Source organism: Leptosomus discolor, chromosome 1, assembly GCF_034619465.1.
Source record: "Leptosomus discolor isolate bLepDis1 chromosome 1, bLepDis1.hap2, whole genome shotgun sequence".
NCBI lineage: Eukaryota > Metazoa > Chordata > Aves > Leptosomiformes > Leptosomidae > Leptosomus > Leptosomus discolor.
The window spans coordinates 81,851,641-81,868,273 of record NC_141391.1 but is presented as its reverse complement, the minus strand read 5'-3'; the positions used below and the strand labels follow the sequence as shown (position 1 = coordinate 81,868,273).

General features: G+C 39.4%; 1 protein-coding gene across 2 annotated transcripts in view; it reads left to right on the top strand.

Annotated features, from left to right (window-relative positions):
- The window catches only part of MID1 (midline 1), a 97,087-nt gene that overhangs the window by 72,071 nt on the left and 8,383 nt on the right, over window positions 1-16,633 (top strand). For both annotated transcript variants that reach the window (XM_009962198.2, XM_086460726.1), the window contains 2 exons: window positions 3,052-3,179; window positions 11,814-11,957. In XM_009962198.2, coding sequence (XP_009960500.2) covers window positions 3,052-3,179; window positions 11,814-11,957 — 272 coding nt within the window. The remainder of the gene's footprint in view (window positions 1-3,051; window positions 3,180-11,813; window positions 11,958-16,633) is intronic.

Here is a 16,633-nt window from a genome sequence, read left to right as displayed (position 1 = left end):
CTTTTCAGCATGCCAGATATATCAAGGACCCAAAGACAAGGGAGCAAGTCTTCCCAGGAAACTGTGCCGTCAGAAAATTTGATCTGGTTTTCACTGCAATACTGTGAATGCTGAAACATTCTTACTGAATTTCAGCAGTATTTTGTGATGAAAAAATGCTCTGTTGGAATTACCAGCTGTTTAGCCGTCAATCAGAGAAACAAAAAAAAGGAGAATGTGTCTGGACAAAGAAGAAAACTCAGGATGCTCATTTATTCACCTATTTTTTTATCTCTGAGTTCACATTTTATCTTCACATTGTCCAGCCAGTTTTCACCTAATCCGAAGTATGAAATTCCCTGCTCTTATTTTTTTTTTTTAAAGTCTATCACTTACTCTGGAGTGCTGAATGCAGATTCTCTGAATATTTGGCTTCACTAAAGCTATTTAATCAATTTATATATAAGCCAGCACCACTGGGTTGCTCGTTACAGGCTCAGAGAACTGAAAATCTGTTGAGAAACGCAAGGCAAGGCCATGGATTACATTTAATCTGTCCGACTCAAACACTGGTTTGTATTCTGTCATCAAGCTACATTGTGAGACTTCTTTTCCCAGCTGAAGATGTTAGTAAAACTACACATGAATATCATGAGCAAAAAGCTGAAGGTGAGAGTCTGGTGGTTTTCAGTATTCGGTGGAACAAGCAGTGGGGCAGACATCTGTGGACACACAAAACTTTTTAACTGACTACCAGAGAATATTCAAAGAATCTCCATTTTCACCTTGTAAACATGAATAGTTGCATCATAAGTACCATTACAGGAGAGACACTCAGAGAGCAGAAATGAGACCAGCTGACATATGTGCTCAATCTACTCTAATTCCTGGCTATCACAGTTTGCTGTCTGTAATGAGATGGCTGTGAACACCCTGAAAATCAGAGTATCATTTCAAGCAGTGAATAAATCTGAGAGGAAAAAACCACCATGTGCTTGCAGACAAATTGCAAGTGGAAAAAGAGACTAAATCTGATTAATAAATTATTCCCCACAAGTAACTCTCTTAGATCTAGTGTGGTGAGCAATATTTTGTTTGCTTCTAGACTGCTCATGTAACAATCTCACCAGGGCCCTGAGCTCCAGCAGCTGAAACAGCCTTCTGAAATGATGCTTATTGCGTTTCTTCATGCACATGTATCAAAGTAATTGCGATAAAATATTCTCTGTTGTAAGCACAACAGGTGACTATGTATAGCAAAGACATTACACACGCTACAATGATTTAGGTTGTGCAGTATTTACAGTGGGTGAATTGCATTTATCCTAGAAAAACCACTTCCAACCAAGTACAGTATCAGACAGAGCAGGCGGAATTACAAAAGGAAATTTGATCCTCTGAACCTAATATGGTGACATACTGTCTGAAACTGTGAACTGTTGAGCTCATTGAAAACTGACTTTAAACGCTTACTCACAGTGCACCCTTTGCGTAGCCCCAGGTAATAGTCCTAAAGGGCCTGCCGGTACGGTCTTCTTCACTATAAACATGTGCTTTATGGAGGCATTCAAAGAAGCTCTTAATCTTAGATACCTGCCTGCTGGTTTATTAGCAAGGCCTTTGTTAATTTTGTGGAGTTGTGTATCACCCTGAGTTTGCCCTAACACAGGCCCTACAAGAAATGCATGTCTTTTTCCTACTAGATGTAAAAACACCGTAGTGGAACTGCAGATGAACTACTGGGGGTTGGTGGGTTGTAGGGGAGAAATAAAAGAAGCAAAAGAGCTCAGGGAATTTTTCCCTTTAAGTACATGGGACAAAAGTCAGGTCAAATATCCTCTCTAGAAAAAAAGTCTGTGCTAGGATCTACTTTAAACCAAGTTCTACAACTATAGTTGCAAGGGATACAGTACTGAAAACTGTGTAACAAGAAATATTGACTAGGAAACCTCCTCAGCTCGGTTTTTGAAAACTAGGCTGAAGTCAATGAGATGCGCAGCTGTTTTTTACTTTCCTAACAGTATTTTCCTAAAATACTACACAAGAAATATATGAAAACATAGTTCTTAGCAAGCATTTGGCCTGGAGCCATTTGAGTCCTGTCTACACAGACATACTCTAGTTTGGGAAACTGTTAATTGAAGCAGTCAAAATATTTTGATCTGACATGTGTCATGAATGACAGATAACCGACATACATTGTGTGCACGGTTGTGTGTGTGTTTACCTCCAAACTGAAACAATTAACAAATTTCTGTTGTATAAAATGAGGTTTAATGATCTCTTTGGTTAAACAGACCAAACTTTCTGTAAACATATCCAGTATCCAGCTCTCCAGTAACATGTACTTTGAGATACCAGGCTGAAGGATCTGAAAAATCCGTCCTGATGGCAGATTTCTTGTAAAAGCTCATCTCTTTATATTAGTACAGCTGGACAGACAAAAAGTGGATGTAGCTCCTGAAATGAGGCAGGCAAGGAAACTTTTCAGTTCTGGAGGAAATGTAAGTATGCACACATGCTTTGCAGGGAAAAGCCTTTCAAAATAAACTCTGCTGATATCTATTTGTTTTATCTCCCCCCTATGCTTTTTGAAGTTAACAGCAGTGTGCTGTGCTGAACAGCTGAGGAGGTGTGGGGATCTGCACCAAGCCCTTGGGACAGCAGTGCCAAGAAGTGCCTGGAGCAAGAAACTGATTGGGAAAACAAGGGTTGGGAGAGATGCAGTAACTGTCAGGAATGCTTATATATAAATATATGGTGCTATTGCTATTTTGGTTTGATAAGTGACTAGAAAGAACGATTCAAAGTATATTGTTGCTTAATCAATATTTTGTTAAAAACTTACGTGATAATGCATGTTCGTCAAAAGCTAAGTAATAGATTTTTACTGGAGACTTTACTCGCAAAAATAGAAGTGCAGGAGAAGCTCCGAACTTGAACCGTATAAATAAAATACATATAAAAGTATTTGTCAAGCTTTCTGAGAAGCAATAACAATCATAATGATCCTACCTTGATGTGAAAGTTACTGTGTCTTGCATGTTAAAAGACATTTTCTTTTCATTATAGGGTTTCCATGGCAACGGCATCCTCCCAGGTTCTAATTCCTGAAATTAATCTCAACGATACTTTTGATACTTTCGCACTTGATTTTACCAGGGAGAAGAAATTGTTGGAATGCCTTGATTACCTTACAGGTAATTTTTTTTTCAAGGTGCTACTATTATAAGTTCCTCATAAAATAGTAGGGATAGGATTATCTTCACTCCTCTCTGTGGTCAGGTAATGTTGTCTGACTGCCAGGTGCCCACCAAGCTGCTCTTGGTCTTATCAGCAAGACAGGGAGGAAATAAGATTAAAAGCTTGTGCCTTGAGATAAGGACAAGAAGATCACTTGGCAATTACTGCTACAGGCAAAACAGACTCAAGTCGGAGAAGATTAATTTATTGCCAATTAATTGTAAGAGTAGGATACTGAGAAATAAAAAGAAAACTAAAATCACTTTCCCCACACCCCATCCTTCTTCTCGGGCTCAACTTCAGTCTCAACTCTTCTACCTTCTCCCCCCGACTGGCACGGGTCAGTTCATCATACCTCTCTGCTGCTCCTTCCTCCTCATGCTCTTCCCCATCTCCGTCATGGGCTTCATCCCACAGGATGCAGTTCTCTATGAACTTCTCGAGCATGGGTTCTTCCCATGGATTGATGGTCTCCAAGAACTGCTCCAGCATGGGCTCTTTTCGTGGGGTACAGTCCTTCGGGAATGGACTGCTCCATTGTGGGTCCCCCATGGGCCGTAGTTCCTGCCAGAAAACTTGCTCCTGTGTGGGCTACTCTCCTCAGGCTGCAGCTTCCTTCAGGGCATATCCACCTGCTCCAGCGTGGGTCATCCATAGGCTGCAGGTGGATATCTGCTCCACTGTAGTCCTCCATGGACTGCAAGGGGACAGCCTGCCTCACCATAGTCTTCTCCACAGGCTGCAGGGGAATCGCTGCTCCAGTGCCTGGAACACCTCCTCCCCCTCCTCATTCACTGATCTTGGTGTCTGCAGGGCTGTTTTTCTCACGTTTTCTCACTCCTCTTTCTCCCAGCTGCTGCACAATCTTTTTTTACCCTTTCTTAAATATGTTATCACAGAGGCACTACCAGGATCAGTGATGGGCTTAGCTTTGGGTGCCAGCAGGTCTGTCTTAGAACTGGCTATGTCCGACATGGGGTCAGCTCCTGGTCTTTTCTCACAGAAGTCACCCCTGCAGCCCAACCACTACCAAAAGCTTGTCAAATAAACCCAGTATACTCTCCCTCTTAATCCTGAATATGTTACACTCAGCAGCCCCAGAATGCCCCAGGAAGCATTAGGCACTACAGAGCACAGCTGGGATGCATTTCCTACCTCCTCTCCTTGCATTCCTCCCCACCAGGGCGTGGGCAAGTGGGAGTGAGAAATGGTTAAAAGCCACTGCAGCAGAGTGAAATGACAGAACATCTGGAGCTCAGCCTGGAGCAGCCAGAGGAGGGACAGCAGCGACCAAATCCCATTTCCCAGGAGGCAGATGCTGCATGTGTTACCGTCTCTCCCTTAGGGCTGCCTCCTTGCTGTGGCAGATTGCAGCCTGGCAGATTTCCCATGACCAACCAGAAGCTGTTCAAGCAATCAGCATCAAGGGCTCAGCAATGAAAGTTGTTTTCTCGTGCCAGTGACACTGTGTATTTCCCCCACCCCAGAAGTGGAGCTGTGTCCAGAACTCGAGAGCACGCAGTGCGCTCTGGGCCAGGGTGTGGGATGGGTTCTCTGCAGAGCAGAGCCCCGGCTCACTTAACTGAGAGCTTTGGCCTGAAGAAGCCTGCAGGATTAGACACTTACTGAAGGCCTGAGTAATGTGCAATCTCAAGAGTATATAATGACTCACAAAGAGAAACAAATTACTGTAATTTAGGGTGTTTTGATTTCAATGCCAGAATTAGAACAATTCATTCCAGTTCAATTGAAAACAGAAGAGACACGGGGTAGGTTTTCATTTTGCAGGGTCTTTAAGCATCTGCTGTTAACAGTGAAAATTTGCAATGAAAGGCACAAAGCTCTGTTAGAAAAGCACTTGAAAGCTCTTCCTGGGCCCATTCTCTTAGCCCTGTTTGCAGGAGGTATACCCGTGTTACTTCTGAAGAATGTGAGAGTACAGAGTCTCCTCATTGCCAGCCACTGGAATTTTTCCATGCCGAAGGCTGGCTTTTCTTCAGAGGATGGGCTGAGAGAGTTGGGGTTGTTCAGCCTGCAGAAAAGATGGCTCTGGGCAGACCTTACTGCAGCCTTTCAATACTTAAAGGGGGCTTATAAGAAAGATGGGGACAGACTTTTTAACAGGGCCTGTTGTGACAGGACAAGGGGTAATGGTTTTAAACTAAATGAGGGCAGATTCAGACTAGATATAAGGAAGAAATTTTTCACAGTGAGGGTGGTGAAACACTGGGACATGCTGCCCAGAAGGGTGGTAGATGCCCCATCACTGGTGACATTTAAGTTCAGGCTGGACGGGGCTCTGAACAACCTGATCTAGCTAAAGGTGTCCCTGCTCACTGCTAGGGGATTGGATTAGGTGACTTTTAACGGTCCCTTCCAGCCCAAACTATTCTATGATTCTGTGAATAAGTGAACAGATTAATACTGGAAAGAGCAAGGCTGTCTGCATGCACAGGGCAGCACCACCCTTGCCTTATAGAGCTGTGGAGTTCTTGCCATATCTGAAAGAGAGATTTTATCTGCAAGAAATTTCACTGTGTGACTGGTGAATACAATCAGTGTTTAACACATACTCTAGTAAGTAATACACAATAATAATGTGGTGAGAGTAATTTGAACTTTTTATACAGTGAAATGTTATGGTGTCTGCCTCTCCCCAAAGTCTGCTGGAATTTTGCCACCATGTTGAGTATTCACCCCAAAATTACAAAAAGCCAAGGAAATGAAAAGAAGGAAGAAAAAGCCAGACTTATTTGCCCTAACCTAGGAATGCACATGTAAAATAATCAGCTTCAGCTTCCTTTATAGTCAAAGAAGAGGAATAACCACCTCATTTTAAAGCATATATATCAGGTTAATTGACTCCATTCTGGAGGTGCCTGTTTCTCCCAGTTGGCTCCAAACAAAGGCTAGAGGTATTCACTCAAATACAGATAATTGTGGTTTAGATCTTCCAAGTTAGATGAAGTACATTCTATCTGGCAATCTGTTCCCGCACGCCCAAGGTCTTCTCCCCTTCTCCCCGTATGTTAATATTACTAGCCTGATTGCTGTACACCTCAGAAAATGAAGGTTGTATCTGTACCAAAATGAAGGGTGGTCTTGCTACAAAGATCCTTTCCATGGTCCATCATGCTGGCTGTGTCATTTACACACCTCCTTCTCTGCCTTCTTCCTACCTCATCCACAGTCTTGAAAAATTGCTCACAATGCAGTGTAAGGGGACGTGCACATGTATCAAGAAGTTTCGCTGGTTTTTCCTGATCTACCATTTTTATCCTTGCCCTTGATGACCAGGGAAGAACAGTGCTAAAACTGGCTCTGTCTTTGTACTGTTTCACTTCACATTAATAAATAGCATATGGCTGCCATGGCAAAATCCAAAGCACATGTTCGAATTATCTGAGCATAAAATACAACCTATGCAGACAGTTAAAATACATTTATGTAAATATATGTATATATGTAATGTATATGTGTATATGTATAGTCCCAAGAGTCAAATGCACTTGATTATTCTCTATTGTTGTTCAGAAACTCTAGAGGAAGACTTAGTTTATTTTCCCTCTTTCAGATTGGTGCATGGAATCTTCAAAGTTCTTTGAAAACTGTGTGACAGAGTGAATTGGGCTTAATTTTTATCATGTTTCACAGTTAAGTAAAATGAAGACCATTTGTAAGTCCTAGTGGTACATCTATGTTGTGAATTAAGTGAAGAAGCCTATCTTATATCTATCATCTGTACTGCTTCTGAACAAAATGTCAAAGACTAAATTCCAGCTTCATTCTCTTTGTTGTCAGTTACCTTCAAAGTGATTGACCTTGGTTGTCTTCTGGAGATTTTCTTCTCCTTTGGTTCTTCCCAGTACTATTTGTCAGATATTCTTTATCCTCCATCTCCCCAGCCTCAATTCTCTATGTGGCACATTGAAGTTTGCATCTTTCTTTGTTCCTAAGTTATTTCCTTCCCAAATACAAATTTAACTAGTTTGTGCTTATCATTTATGCAGCTGTCTGTCCAAAGCTTCTGCTATCCAAATGAAAATCTCTGATACCTGTCTGAAAGTTGCCAGCCAGACATTGAGATGTCAGGCTCAGTATATTAAAACAATACCCTTAATCTTCTTCTGGCTGTTCTATTCTCTGTAGCCTTGATGTCTTTTGAAAGCTTTATTATCTTGCCAGTTGCTCAAGCTCTTCATCTGGAACTTATCTTTTTCTAAACCTGTATCTAGCTTGATCCAGGCAATGCATATGACTTCCAAACTGTATGCACAGTATTACACACATAAGGACCTTTTTTATCCATTGTGAATAAAAAATACTTGTTCTGTGTCTTAATACTTTGAAATCAATTGAAGGAACATCTATTCTTTGACCTTGCAGTTTGCCCTGCTTCAGAAATTCCATCTGAAACAATGAAAAATTCTCTTCATCACTTTAGCTATGACTGCACAAAGAAATATATATTACCTAGCATATGTCAGTGTTTTTTTCTTAGAAAAACAACCTCATTCTGGAAACCCTTCACAACCTGTCTTTCCTCCTAACTCTTTTAGTATTAAGAGATCAAAAACCACCTCCAGCCAGCTCAGTCTTATGCTTTGAGTGTAACCTCTTCTCATTCTGTCCTTTTTGAACAGTTCTGGTCTACCCAAAGACTGTATTTAGATGGTTGTATGACTAAGCACTTGATGCCAACTCATGCATGACATGTTACTAATACATCAAATTTGTATCCACATCTGATGTAACTGTGCCTTTCAAACTCCTGCTTGCTGGTTCAGTCCAGTATCATGATACACCACGGAGCCAGTAATGATCAGCTGAGAGAGGTTCAGAGCAGCTTCCTCAACTCCCTCACGTTTGTACCAGCAATACAAATATTTCTAGCACCATTAAGTCAAGGAGATGGCTTAGATCTTCCTTTTATACTCAGTATCAAAATCAGTAAGGAACCCTTACAAAGGCAATCACCCCATGACAGCAGGGAGGTGGAGACTGAGCAAACAAAAGGAAGTTGAAGTGGGTTTAGTCAGCCTGTGACCTTGTTCTGAGAGGATTTGGATATAGTCTCAATAGAAGCCACTGCATTCATGCTGGGAATCACCAATGACAGGTGGCAGTCTCCCTAAACTGCCTCTCAGGTGTATGGACCATGTGAGTCCTTTCAGTCCACTTCAGAGCAAAAGCTGTGCAGGTGACATTGAAAGGAAGGTGAGTTAGACTAACCTGGTTGAAAGGGAGCAGGTGTGCTCACAAGGTCAGTTACTTCTGTGAGCAAATTTAAGAAATTTTTTCTAATATTAGTTACTGCCTTTCAGGCACTTCAGTTGTGATTCCTGACTTCCTAAGTGCATCTGCTCAGTTTTGGGTTGAAGCCATACAAATGAACTAAAACAGCCTTCAGCAATGATTTTGTCTCTTGACAGAGAGTGTTGATTCATGAATGCAGGTGGATGGAAGTCAGAGTGACTGAAGCAGTCACTAGCAGCCAGATGTTTGCCCTGGTCCTCTATGGAGATTGCTCCATGACCAGAGAGCTACAGATGTTAGGAAGCAATTCCTTAAACCACTGCAGCTTTCATTGTGCCTTGCTAAGTCTTCTGGCACTGATTCCTGGTTCCCTCATTGCTCAAATCTGTAAGTTTGGGGTTTTCAAGAGCTGCTTTGCATTTCTTCCAGCTCTCCCTGACATTGGGTAGCAGTTTGTAGGCAGGAGGCTGCCGATAATTGAGAGTATTAACAGCATCAGTTGTCAAACTTCAGTCTTGTTCGGTAGTGAGTCAGTGCTCTGTCCTTACCGTGAAATGGACTGGAAAGGCTCATGGGCAATCACTGCTTCTCCACCAGGAAACAGGACCGAAGGGTGGATACGAGGCTTTGTGTCTTCCACTGCTGTGCAGGAAGCACGCTGGGCTTCCCCTTCATGAGCGGTGGTGGAGCACACCTGAGTCAAGGCCACATGGAGGAAGTTGCTGGTGCAGCCTTGAGATCACTCTGGAGTCTCTGTAGAGCTTTCCCCGTGGAACCTAAGCTCTGTAGCAGTACTAGTAAATTTGATAAGCAAATCACACACTATCAAATGTAATAATGAAGCTGATTGATTAAGGTCAATCTCTTTAACTGCATTACGGACTTACACTCTCCAAAGGAGTATGTGCTGTGGAATGATGAATTTGGTAGTTAGACTTCTACACTATTTTGAAATTCATAACAAACCATTTACATGTAGACATCCCTGACTGTCTGCAGGAGAAGCGGGTATGTTTTGGTTTATTCTGAGTGGTTTATGAAATGAGTGTTGCTGAAGAGCTGAGTTTCATGCAGTATAGTCATAGGTGGGTGTGGATTAATCACAAGAGCAAGGGAAAAGATGTCCTTCTTAGGTAAAATCTTTTTCTGTCGTTCTCATTACGTGAAGGCCTGTAAATCTCCATCTGTAAGGCCAGCCAGGTGAGCATATGAAGAGAGAACTTAGGCTGTCATTTTCAAAGGAGTTGAAGACAGGTGCTATCGAAATACAATTTACAATTTACAATAACAAAACCTTCAGTAATTGTTGCTTTCCATAAATTAATATTTATTATCTGTGTTGTAGTAATAATAAGTACATTTCTTGGATAAAAGCTTTTGCTCTGTTAGGTGCAGGAGATGACTGAAGAAGGCTTTAGTTGAAGACTATCAAAAAAAAAATGATCCACTTGTGCATTTCTAATTAATATTTTTTTCAAATTAATTTATTGCCTTTAAAGGACAGGCAAAAATATGAAAATGAAGCCTCAGCTAGGGGGAAAAAAAAAAAAGCTCCAGTGATTGATCTGCTGGATACATTTTTGAAACATAGTTGATAGGACCAATGCAGTACTGCACAGCTCTCACAACAGTTAGTTGTCCTCAGTTAGTACACAACCTCTAAACTGCAGTCCTGATCTTTCCAGAAGATTGCAGGATTATTTCTCCTCCTTTTGTTTATATTCCCCTCCTGGTTGACTGTTCTTATTTTAGTTCATTTCTCTCTCTCTTTATTAATACCCATCTGTCCCAAGGGTTACTCTGTTGAGTTAAAAATAAAAGACATTGGTAGCTTCTGTGCTACAATATTTAGAGCATCACAAATCATGGTCATATTGTGAAACACATCTGAACATTTCCGTATGCCCCTTGGTTGAAAGAGGCTGCTTGGAAATGCGTCTGCACTTTAATCCTTGGGAACATACATTGGTAAACGAGAGACGTGAACTATAAAAATTATTAACAGAAAGTAAAATAGATGCTTCATAAAAATAAGATATTGTAAAAGTAAAGGTGGAATTCCTTCAGAGGGACTTTTTTGAGGCTATTATTTGTGGCTAACAAAAGTTAAAAGAGCTGAGAGCAAAAATACCGTTCAGAGTTGCCTTCCTTTTCCCTTAATACAGGCATATTTTGGTTGTTTCAGCTTGAGTGCCCTCTTTCCTCACCCTGTGACAGCTGGCAGGAACACTATTACGCACAAAGATTATTTTTTTTTTTAGGGAAGATGATTAGGAATGAAGCTCCCACTGAGACAAGCATGCAGGAAGGCCCACCAATCTTTCAAGAAAGATTCATTTGTTTCTTATTTAGGTGTTTGGCTTTGTAAAGAATGCAAACAAGGAAAATTTAGATGTTAGAAGTTTGCTTCAAGTTTCACTTCTTTAAATAGGTCTTTAAAACAAACCAGTGTGTTAATATGGGAGAAGAATGTATAGCTTACTATACATACAGGCATAAAGAGATCTTGCTTGTTGATTAAAAAAAAATAAGCAGGAGGACAACTTTTCATTAAAGTGTTTGGATTGCTTTCTAGAATTATTTAGTTAGTAATGACATTGAAGATTAGGTTGTAATAGTCATACAGTCATGATGTTATGATAAGAACTCTTTATAGGTTGTAATAGTCATACAGTCATGATGTTATGATAAGAACTCTTTATGTAAGGCTGGGAAAAAAGTGAGTTGTATAACTAACAGAAGTTATATGCATCTATATTAGAAAGGATGGCTAGGAAATGAATAAAAATTAACTTGGAGAGAGGTGAAGATTGATCATAAAAGCATGATTTTTGGAGGCTTCCCCAAAATTACATTATTTAAATACCACTTATGCCAATCTCTGGTAAGACAGGCTAGGCAAACACTGCTTTCAAGTCAACAGTGAAGAGTGTTGACTCTCCTTTTTGATATTTTAATACGTGCATCAATGAAACTTTGATAATTTTGGTGTGATGGTCAGAACAATGCTAGAAAAAGTTGTTTGTACCAATTTAACCACAGTTTAGTGTGACCACCATCACATCAGTTGTGCTAGGGCATCCAAAATTAAAGCTACTTCAGTACAAAATATTTTCAAAATGTGGAGTTCCTAGGTGGTTATATTGATAGTAAGAATTCCTTTGCAACAATTTATTGATAATCAAAGTTACTACTGGAATTAGCAAAAAGTTGTTGAAAAGTCTGTTGAATGGTATAGCTACAAACACATGCATCAGATGCACCCCCTAATCTCAGGTGAGAAGGGAAATGTCTTATTGATTGTGTCAGTAAGCCTCCTCTGTTGGCTCTCACAGCTCCCAACCCACCCACCATTCGAGAAGAGCTCTGTACAGCTTCTTATGATACCATTACTGTCCACTGGACGTCAGATGATGAGTTCAGTGTGGTCTCTTACGAGCTGCAGTACACCATCTTCACTGGACAAGCTAATGTTGTTAGTAAGTACAAACCTTCTCTTTTTCTACTTCTGTTTCCTTATGGTTTCTCTATAAACCGAGTGCCTTTACATATAAATGTACTCATATGTCAAGAACGAAAGTAAAACATATTTCTAGGAAGATTAAAAGCTAAAATTTTAAATCCAAACCAATAACGATTTCAAAATGTTTTAAAATGCAGAATTAAATCAGTTAAAATTTCCTGTGTCTTTTCTGGGAGTGCCATGTAGTGGAAGCTTTCAAAGACTAAAACAAACACATATTCCCAAAGGCACAAGTATGGTCCATGTTAACAGGACTTGTCTCTTGTTGCAGATGTAGCACGGACAAAGACCTCAGTTCCATTGTCTGGGCTTGTCAGGCACTAGGGAGCCTGTGTTGAACTGGTCATTAGTTGGAACTGCAGCCCTGTTGTCATTTAGATAACCTTGACAACTGGACCTTTGTCAGAAACACAGATTAAGTCTGTCCCTCTGATTTTTACTGTCTTCAGGACTACAAAGCATAGGTCTCAGTATACTGAAGGCTAAGGCAGCAAACATCAGTGGAACAACAATTAACATGGTAACTTTGTTCAACTTATAATGACATCAACAATCATTGCTTTATATTTTGATTTGTAGCACATTTTTTATTAAGTACACTCTCTGTTTTGCATCTGTGACTTTCCTTAATGAACAAACTTACTGATTAGTCCTTGGATTGTTTTGCTCTTAAATAACTATTCCTCCGATAAAAAAAAAATTTGTCTAATCTTTGGCCAGGAAATCAACATTTCTGGGTTCAGTGCATAGTGATCATTGACTGTGAATTTGGAGAAGTCATTTAACTTCTTCCTGTTCCCCATATGTTTAATGGGAATACCACTAGCTGACGTGTACTTGCTTTGTGAAACAAGGATTCTGAAATGAACCATATCAATCAAAAGGTGGAGGTTGTTCAGTCAACATCTATTTAAATTGGAACTCATTGTCACAGAGGGTTGTTGCATTTTTGAGTTCAAGAGATGACTGGTCAGATCATGCAAGAAAAATCCACTGAGAACAATGAAGTGCAGAGACTTCCTTCTGGCTCAGGAAGTCCCAGAGCTGTAAGCTGTTGAGGTCTGGGAGAGCGTGGTGAGAAATGATCGCTGTGTGCCTTAACACCTTCCTAGCTCTTGCTTTTGTCCACCATCAGATACCCCAGCCACACAGTGGTCTAGATAGGCTTAGTTCTGATCCAGTGCAGAAGTGTCTGTCTTCTTACAAATATTTTTTTTTGAGATACAAAGAGATACTTTGATGAAAGTAAGTGCTGTGGATATGTTTATGTGCTTCATGACAGTGGAAAAATGGTATGGTCTATACCAAGTTTCAGTACTGAGCCAAACTCTTGCACTGACTCCTCTGTTGCTGTGTACTCCTCATTTTCTCCATCATTAAAATGGAATTAGTTTTCCAAGCTAATATCTGAGGATTTGTGTGTTGGCATTTAAACACTGTTTTTAAGTAGCATACTGTGAATATATCATGGTATTCAGGATTATCTGAAAAATACAGTGGACTACTGAAAATTCAATGACTGTTTTGCCAAAACCTCCATTTAGTATTTCACTAAACAGCGTGATTTTGGACAACACACTGTAAAATTTTAGACTGCTGGAAAGACCAAGTAAACTCAACATATGCTCCTACATCTAAGCAAGCTGGATAACAAAAAGGTCTGATAGTAATTTGGAATAAATTGGAGCAAGGTAGATAAGGAAGCAAAGGTTTCCCTGATTAATCACTACTAAGCAGACAGGACTTAATAATGGCACAGTACATTGCTTGTTTTCTAGCCCATTTTATCTCTGGCTTTGTGCTAGAAGATTTTGTGCAAGTCACTTATTGGCACTACGTATGAACATGGCAGCAGAAAAGGAGTGCTATTTCCACACCTTTGTGATGTGGGATTTTACTCTTTGCTTACTCGTGAATAAATAACAAGGTATTTTGTTTGTAAACTTCCCATATGGAAGAGAAAGGTTTGATCTGTGAAACATGTATCAGTTAGTCTGTTTTCAGAGATGCAATATGATAATTTTCGGGTACAGCATCAAGTGCTCAGTGTGCAATCTGAACTTCCATTTTATTACTTTGCTAAAATGTGTCATTAAAAGTTTGAAGAGAAAACAAAATAACACTGAAAGAGCTTTTGTTTACAAAGTGCTCTGAAGACCTTAGGTGACAGTAGAAAGAATGAACTGGCCCTTTTTCAATGCAGCTAGCTTACACAAATATCCTGGCTGTTAGTTTCAATTTAATTGAAAGCTCTAATGCTTCCTCAAATTAAATACATGCATATATAAGTATACATGGAAGGGTTTTCTAAATGTTGTAAAGCTTTTTTTAACCTCATTATTTAATGTAGACTTGACCACCTCCAGTGGAGATGTTCCTGCCAAATTTAACTGCTACAGATCTGCCTGGGTTTCTAACACATGAGACTCTTCCAGTTCATTCCAACTTAACACTGGTACTGCAGATTCGCCTACTAACATCTTGATTTTACTCAGAAAATTGATTGGCTGTTTCTTTACTTTGTTGGCTTATATTCTTTGACCTGCAGAAGGGTTTAATATCCCAACTTTTATAAATGACTTTCCAAGACTGTCCCAAGAACATCAGAGTGTACCTTAGTAGTGTGGCTGAACACTGAGAGCTATTTTCACCATAAGTGGCATTAGCAGGCACTGCACTGCAGCCTTCATGTTTTGATGAACTGAAGCTAGGTGATAGGTTGTTTTGGTTTTTTTTTAATACTCTTTTAATGGAATAGATTTAGGATTAGCACAGATTTCTTTCTGTTTATGACATTTGCATGCTGTTGCACATAATTATTTTTTCAATTTATTTCTCAGTCATATCCCAAAAAACATCCATTGGTATTGTGTGTTGCCTGTAGCAGATAATGTTCTGCTTCAGGTTCATAGATTGTCTTAGTTCTGTGTTTTTGTAGCTATGAATTAGTCACGAGGGAGTAGCTAGAGTACTGCATTAAACCAACCAGCTTTTTTTCCCCTGAGACAATAGGAATCACTTTGCGTACATACCCACCTACCGTGCTAATGGAAGCTGTTATTTTGGAATCCGTTTCTTAAAACCACATAGCCAGACTGACTGCACTTTCCACTCCTCAGTACATTTCCCCCACCAGAGGCATATATCATTCAGAGATTGCTAAGAGTTCAGTAACAAAAACAAGCAATGCTATGTTTTTCTAGTGTATTTTCTATCCAACATAATCAGCTATATTCTTTTTTATTAACTGAAAAATTGGAGAGTTAACATTTGGTGGAAAAGGTCCAAATAGAGTATTTCATTTTGAATCCTATTTCATACAGGAAAGATTATTTCCAAATGTGGCCAGACTGCTTGCCTATTAAATGCTTGGCAGCCCTGTTCTGTGCATAAAAGCAATACAGAAGTTTAAATTAAGCAGGCTTTTACTAAAGCAATTTTTCTCAGTTATACCATTCACACATTTGCATTTCTGAGAGGCAGCTAATCACCTGCAATCTGAATATTGTAAAGGCTTTTAAAACGACTTTGTCACTAGCTAGCTAACGTGCATTATAATTTCATTATCCCATTTCAATAAATTTTCAAGTATTTATTGAGTATGCATTTTTTTAATGTCATGGATTTGCTCTGGTGTGCCTCAGGAAGGTTAAAATTTAAACACCCAATTTTTCAGTAGCTGTGATACAAGGTGTCTTCATGAAAAACACATCTCTTTCTTCAAGGCAAAAACCAGTAAATATTTCTCTTTCTGGTAAATAGAATTTAGGTCAGTTAGTTACATCTTAAAATTAGTGCATGTACATAGTACATAAATACTAAAAATCACTGTATAAAGGATACAGTGTACTGTCAGAACCTTTTCAGTGTTACATGGTTTCTCTCCCTGTCAGATAGGGTAAAATTCAGTTGAAGGATCTGAGACAATTAGGAGCCCAAGCTTCCAGGGAAAATAGTGAATTTATGATTCACCAATAATTTTTTGAATATTCTAGCTTTTGTTTGGTTTAATTTATTAAAAACAGATTCCTTACAATCTTCAGATTGCTACTGAGGATTTTAGTGAGTAACTTTTAATGGCACAAAAACAGATTTGGAAAAAAAAAAACAAACAAGAAAACTTTTGCCTCTTGAAAAGTATAAAAAGAGTGTATTTCTTAAAGAAACTGTGGTGTGTTTTGCAGAAATCCTGCATATATTATTTTCTTTCATGTGGGAATGCAGAGTGGGAGTGGAGACCTATCTGTTACCTTTACCTACCGTATTTGTTCTAACAATTTGAATTAGTAATAATTTATTTAAATAAAGCATTTTAAAATAATTTAAATACTCAAGGGTTTAAATAACCTTCCCATGACTTTTGTGTTCCTCTTCTGGTTTTCAAGAAGATATATTTTATTAAAATCTACCAGTGTAAATTTTAGAAGGATTTACACCTTGGGATTTTTCCCATCTGTTTTTCAAAGGGCGTCAACAGCCAACACCAGGGAAATAGCTTTACAAATTATTACCTCCAGACTCTGAGAAACTTATTTTGAAAACTCACACATCCTGTATGGACATCACTGTGCTCACTGCACCATTCCAGGATGTAATTTAAATTCTCTACATTTTTGTAGGCTACAGTTTTAA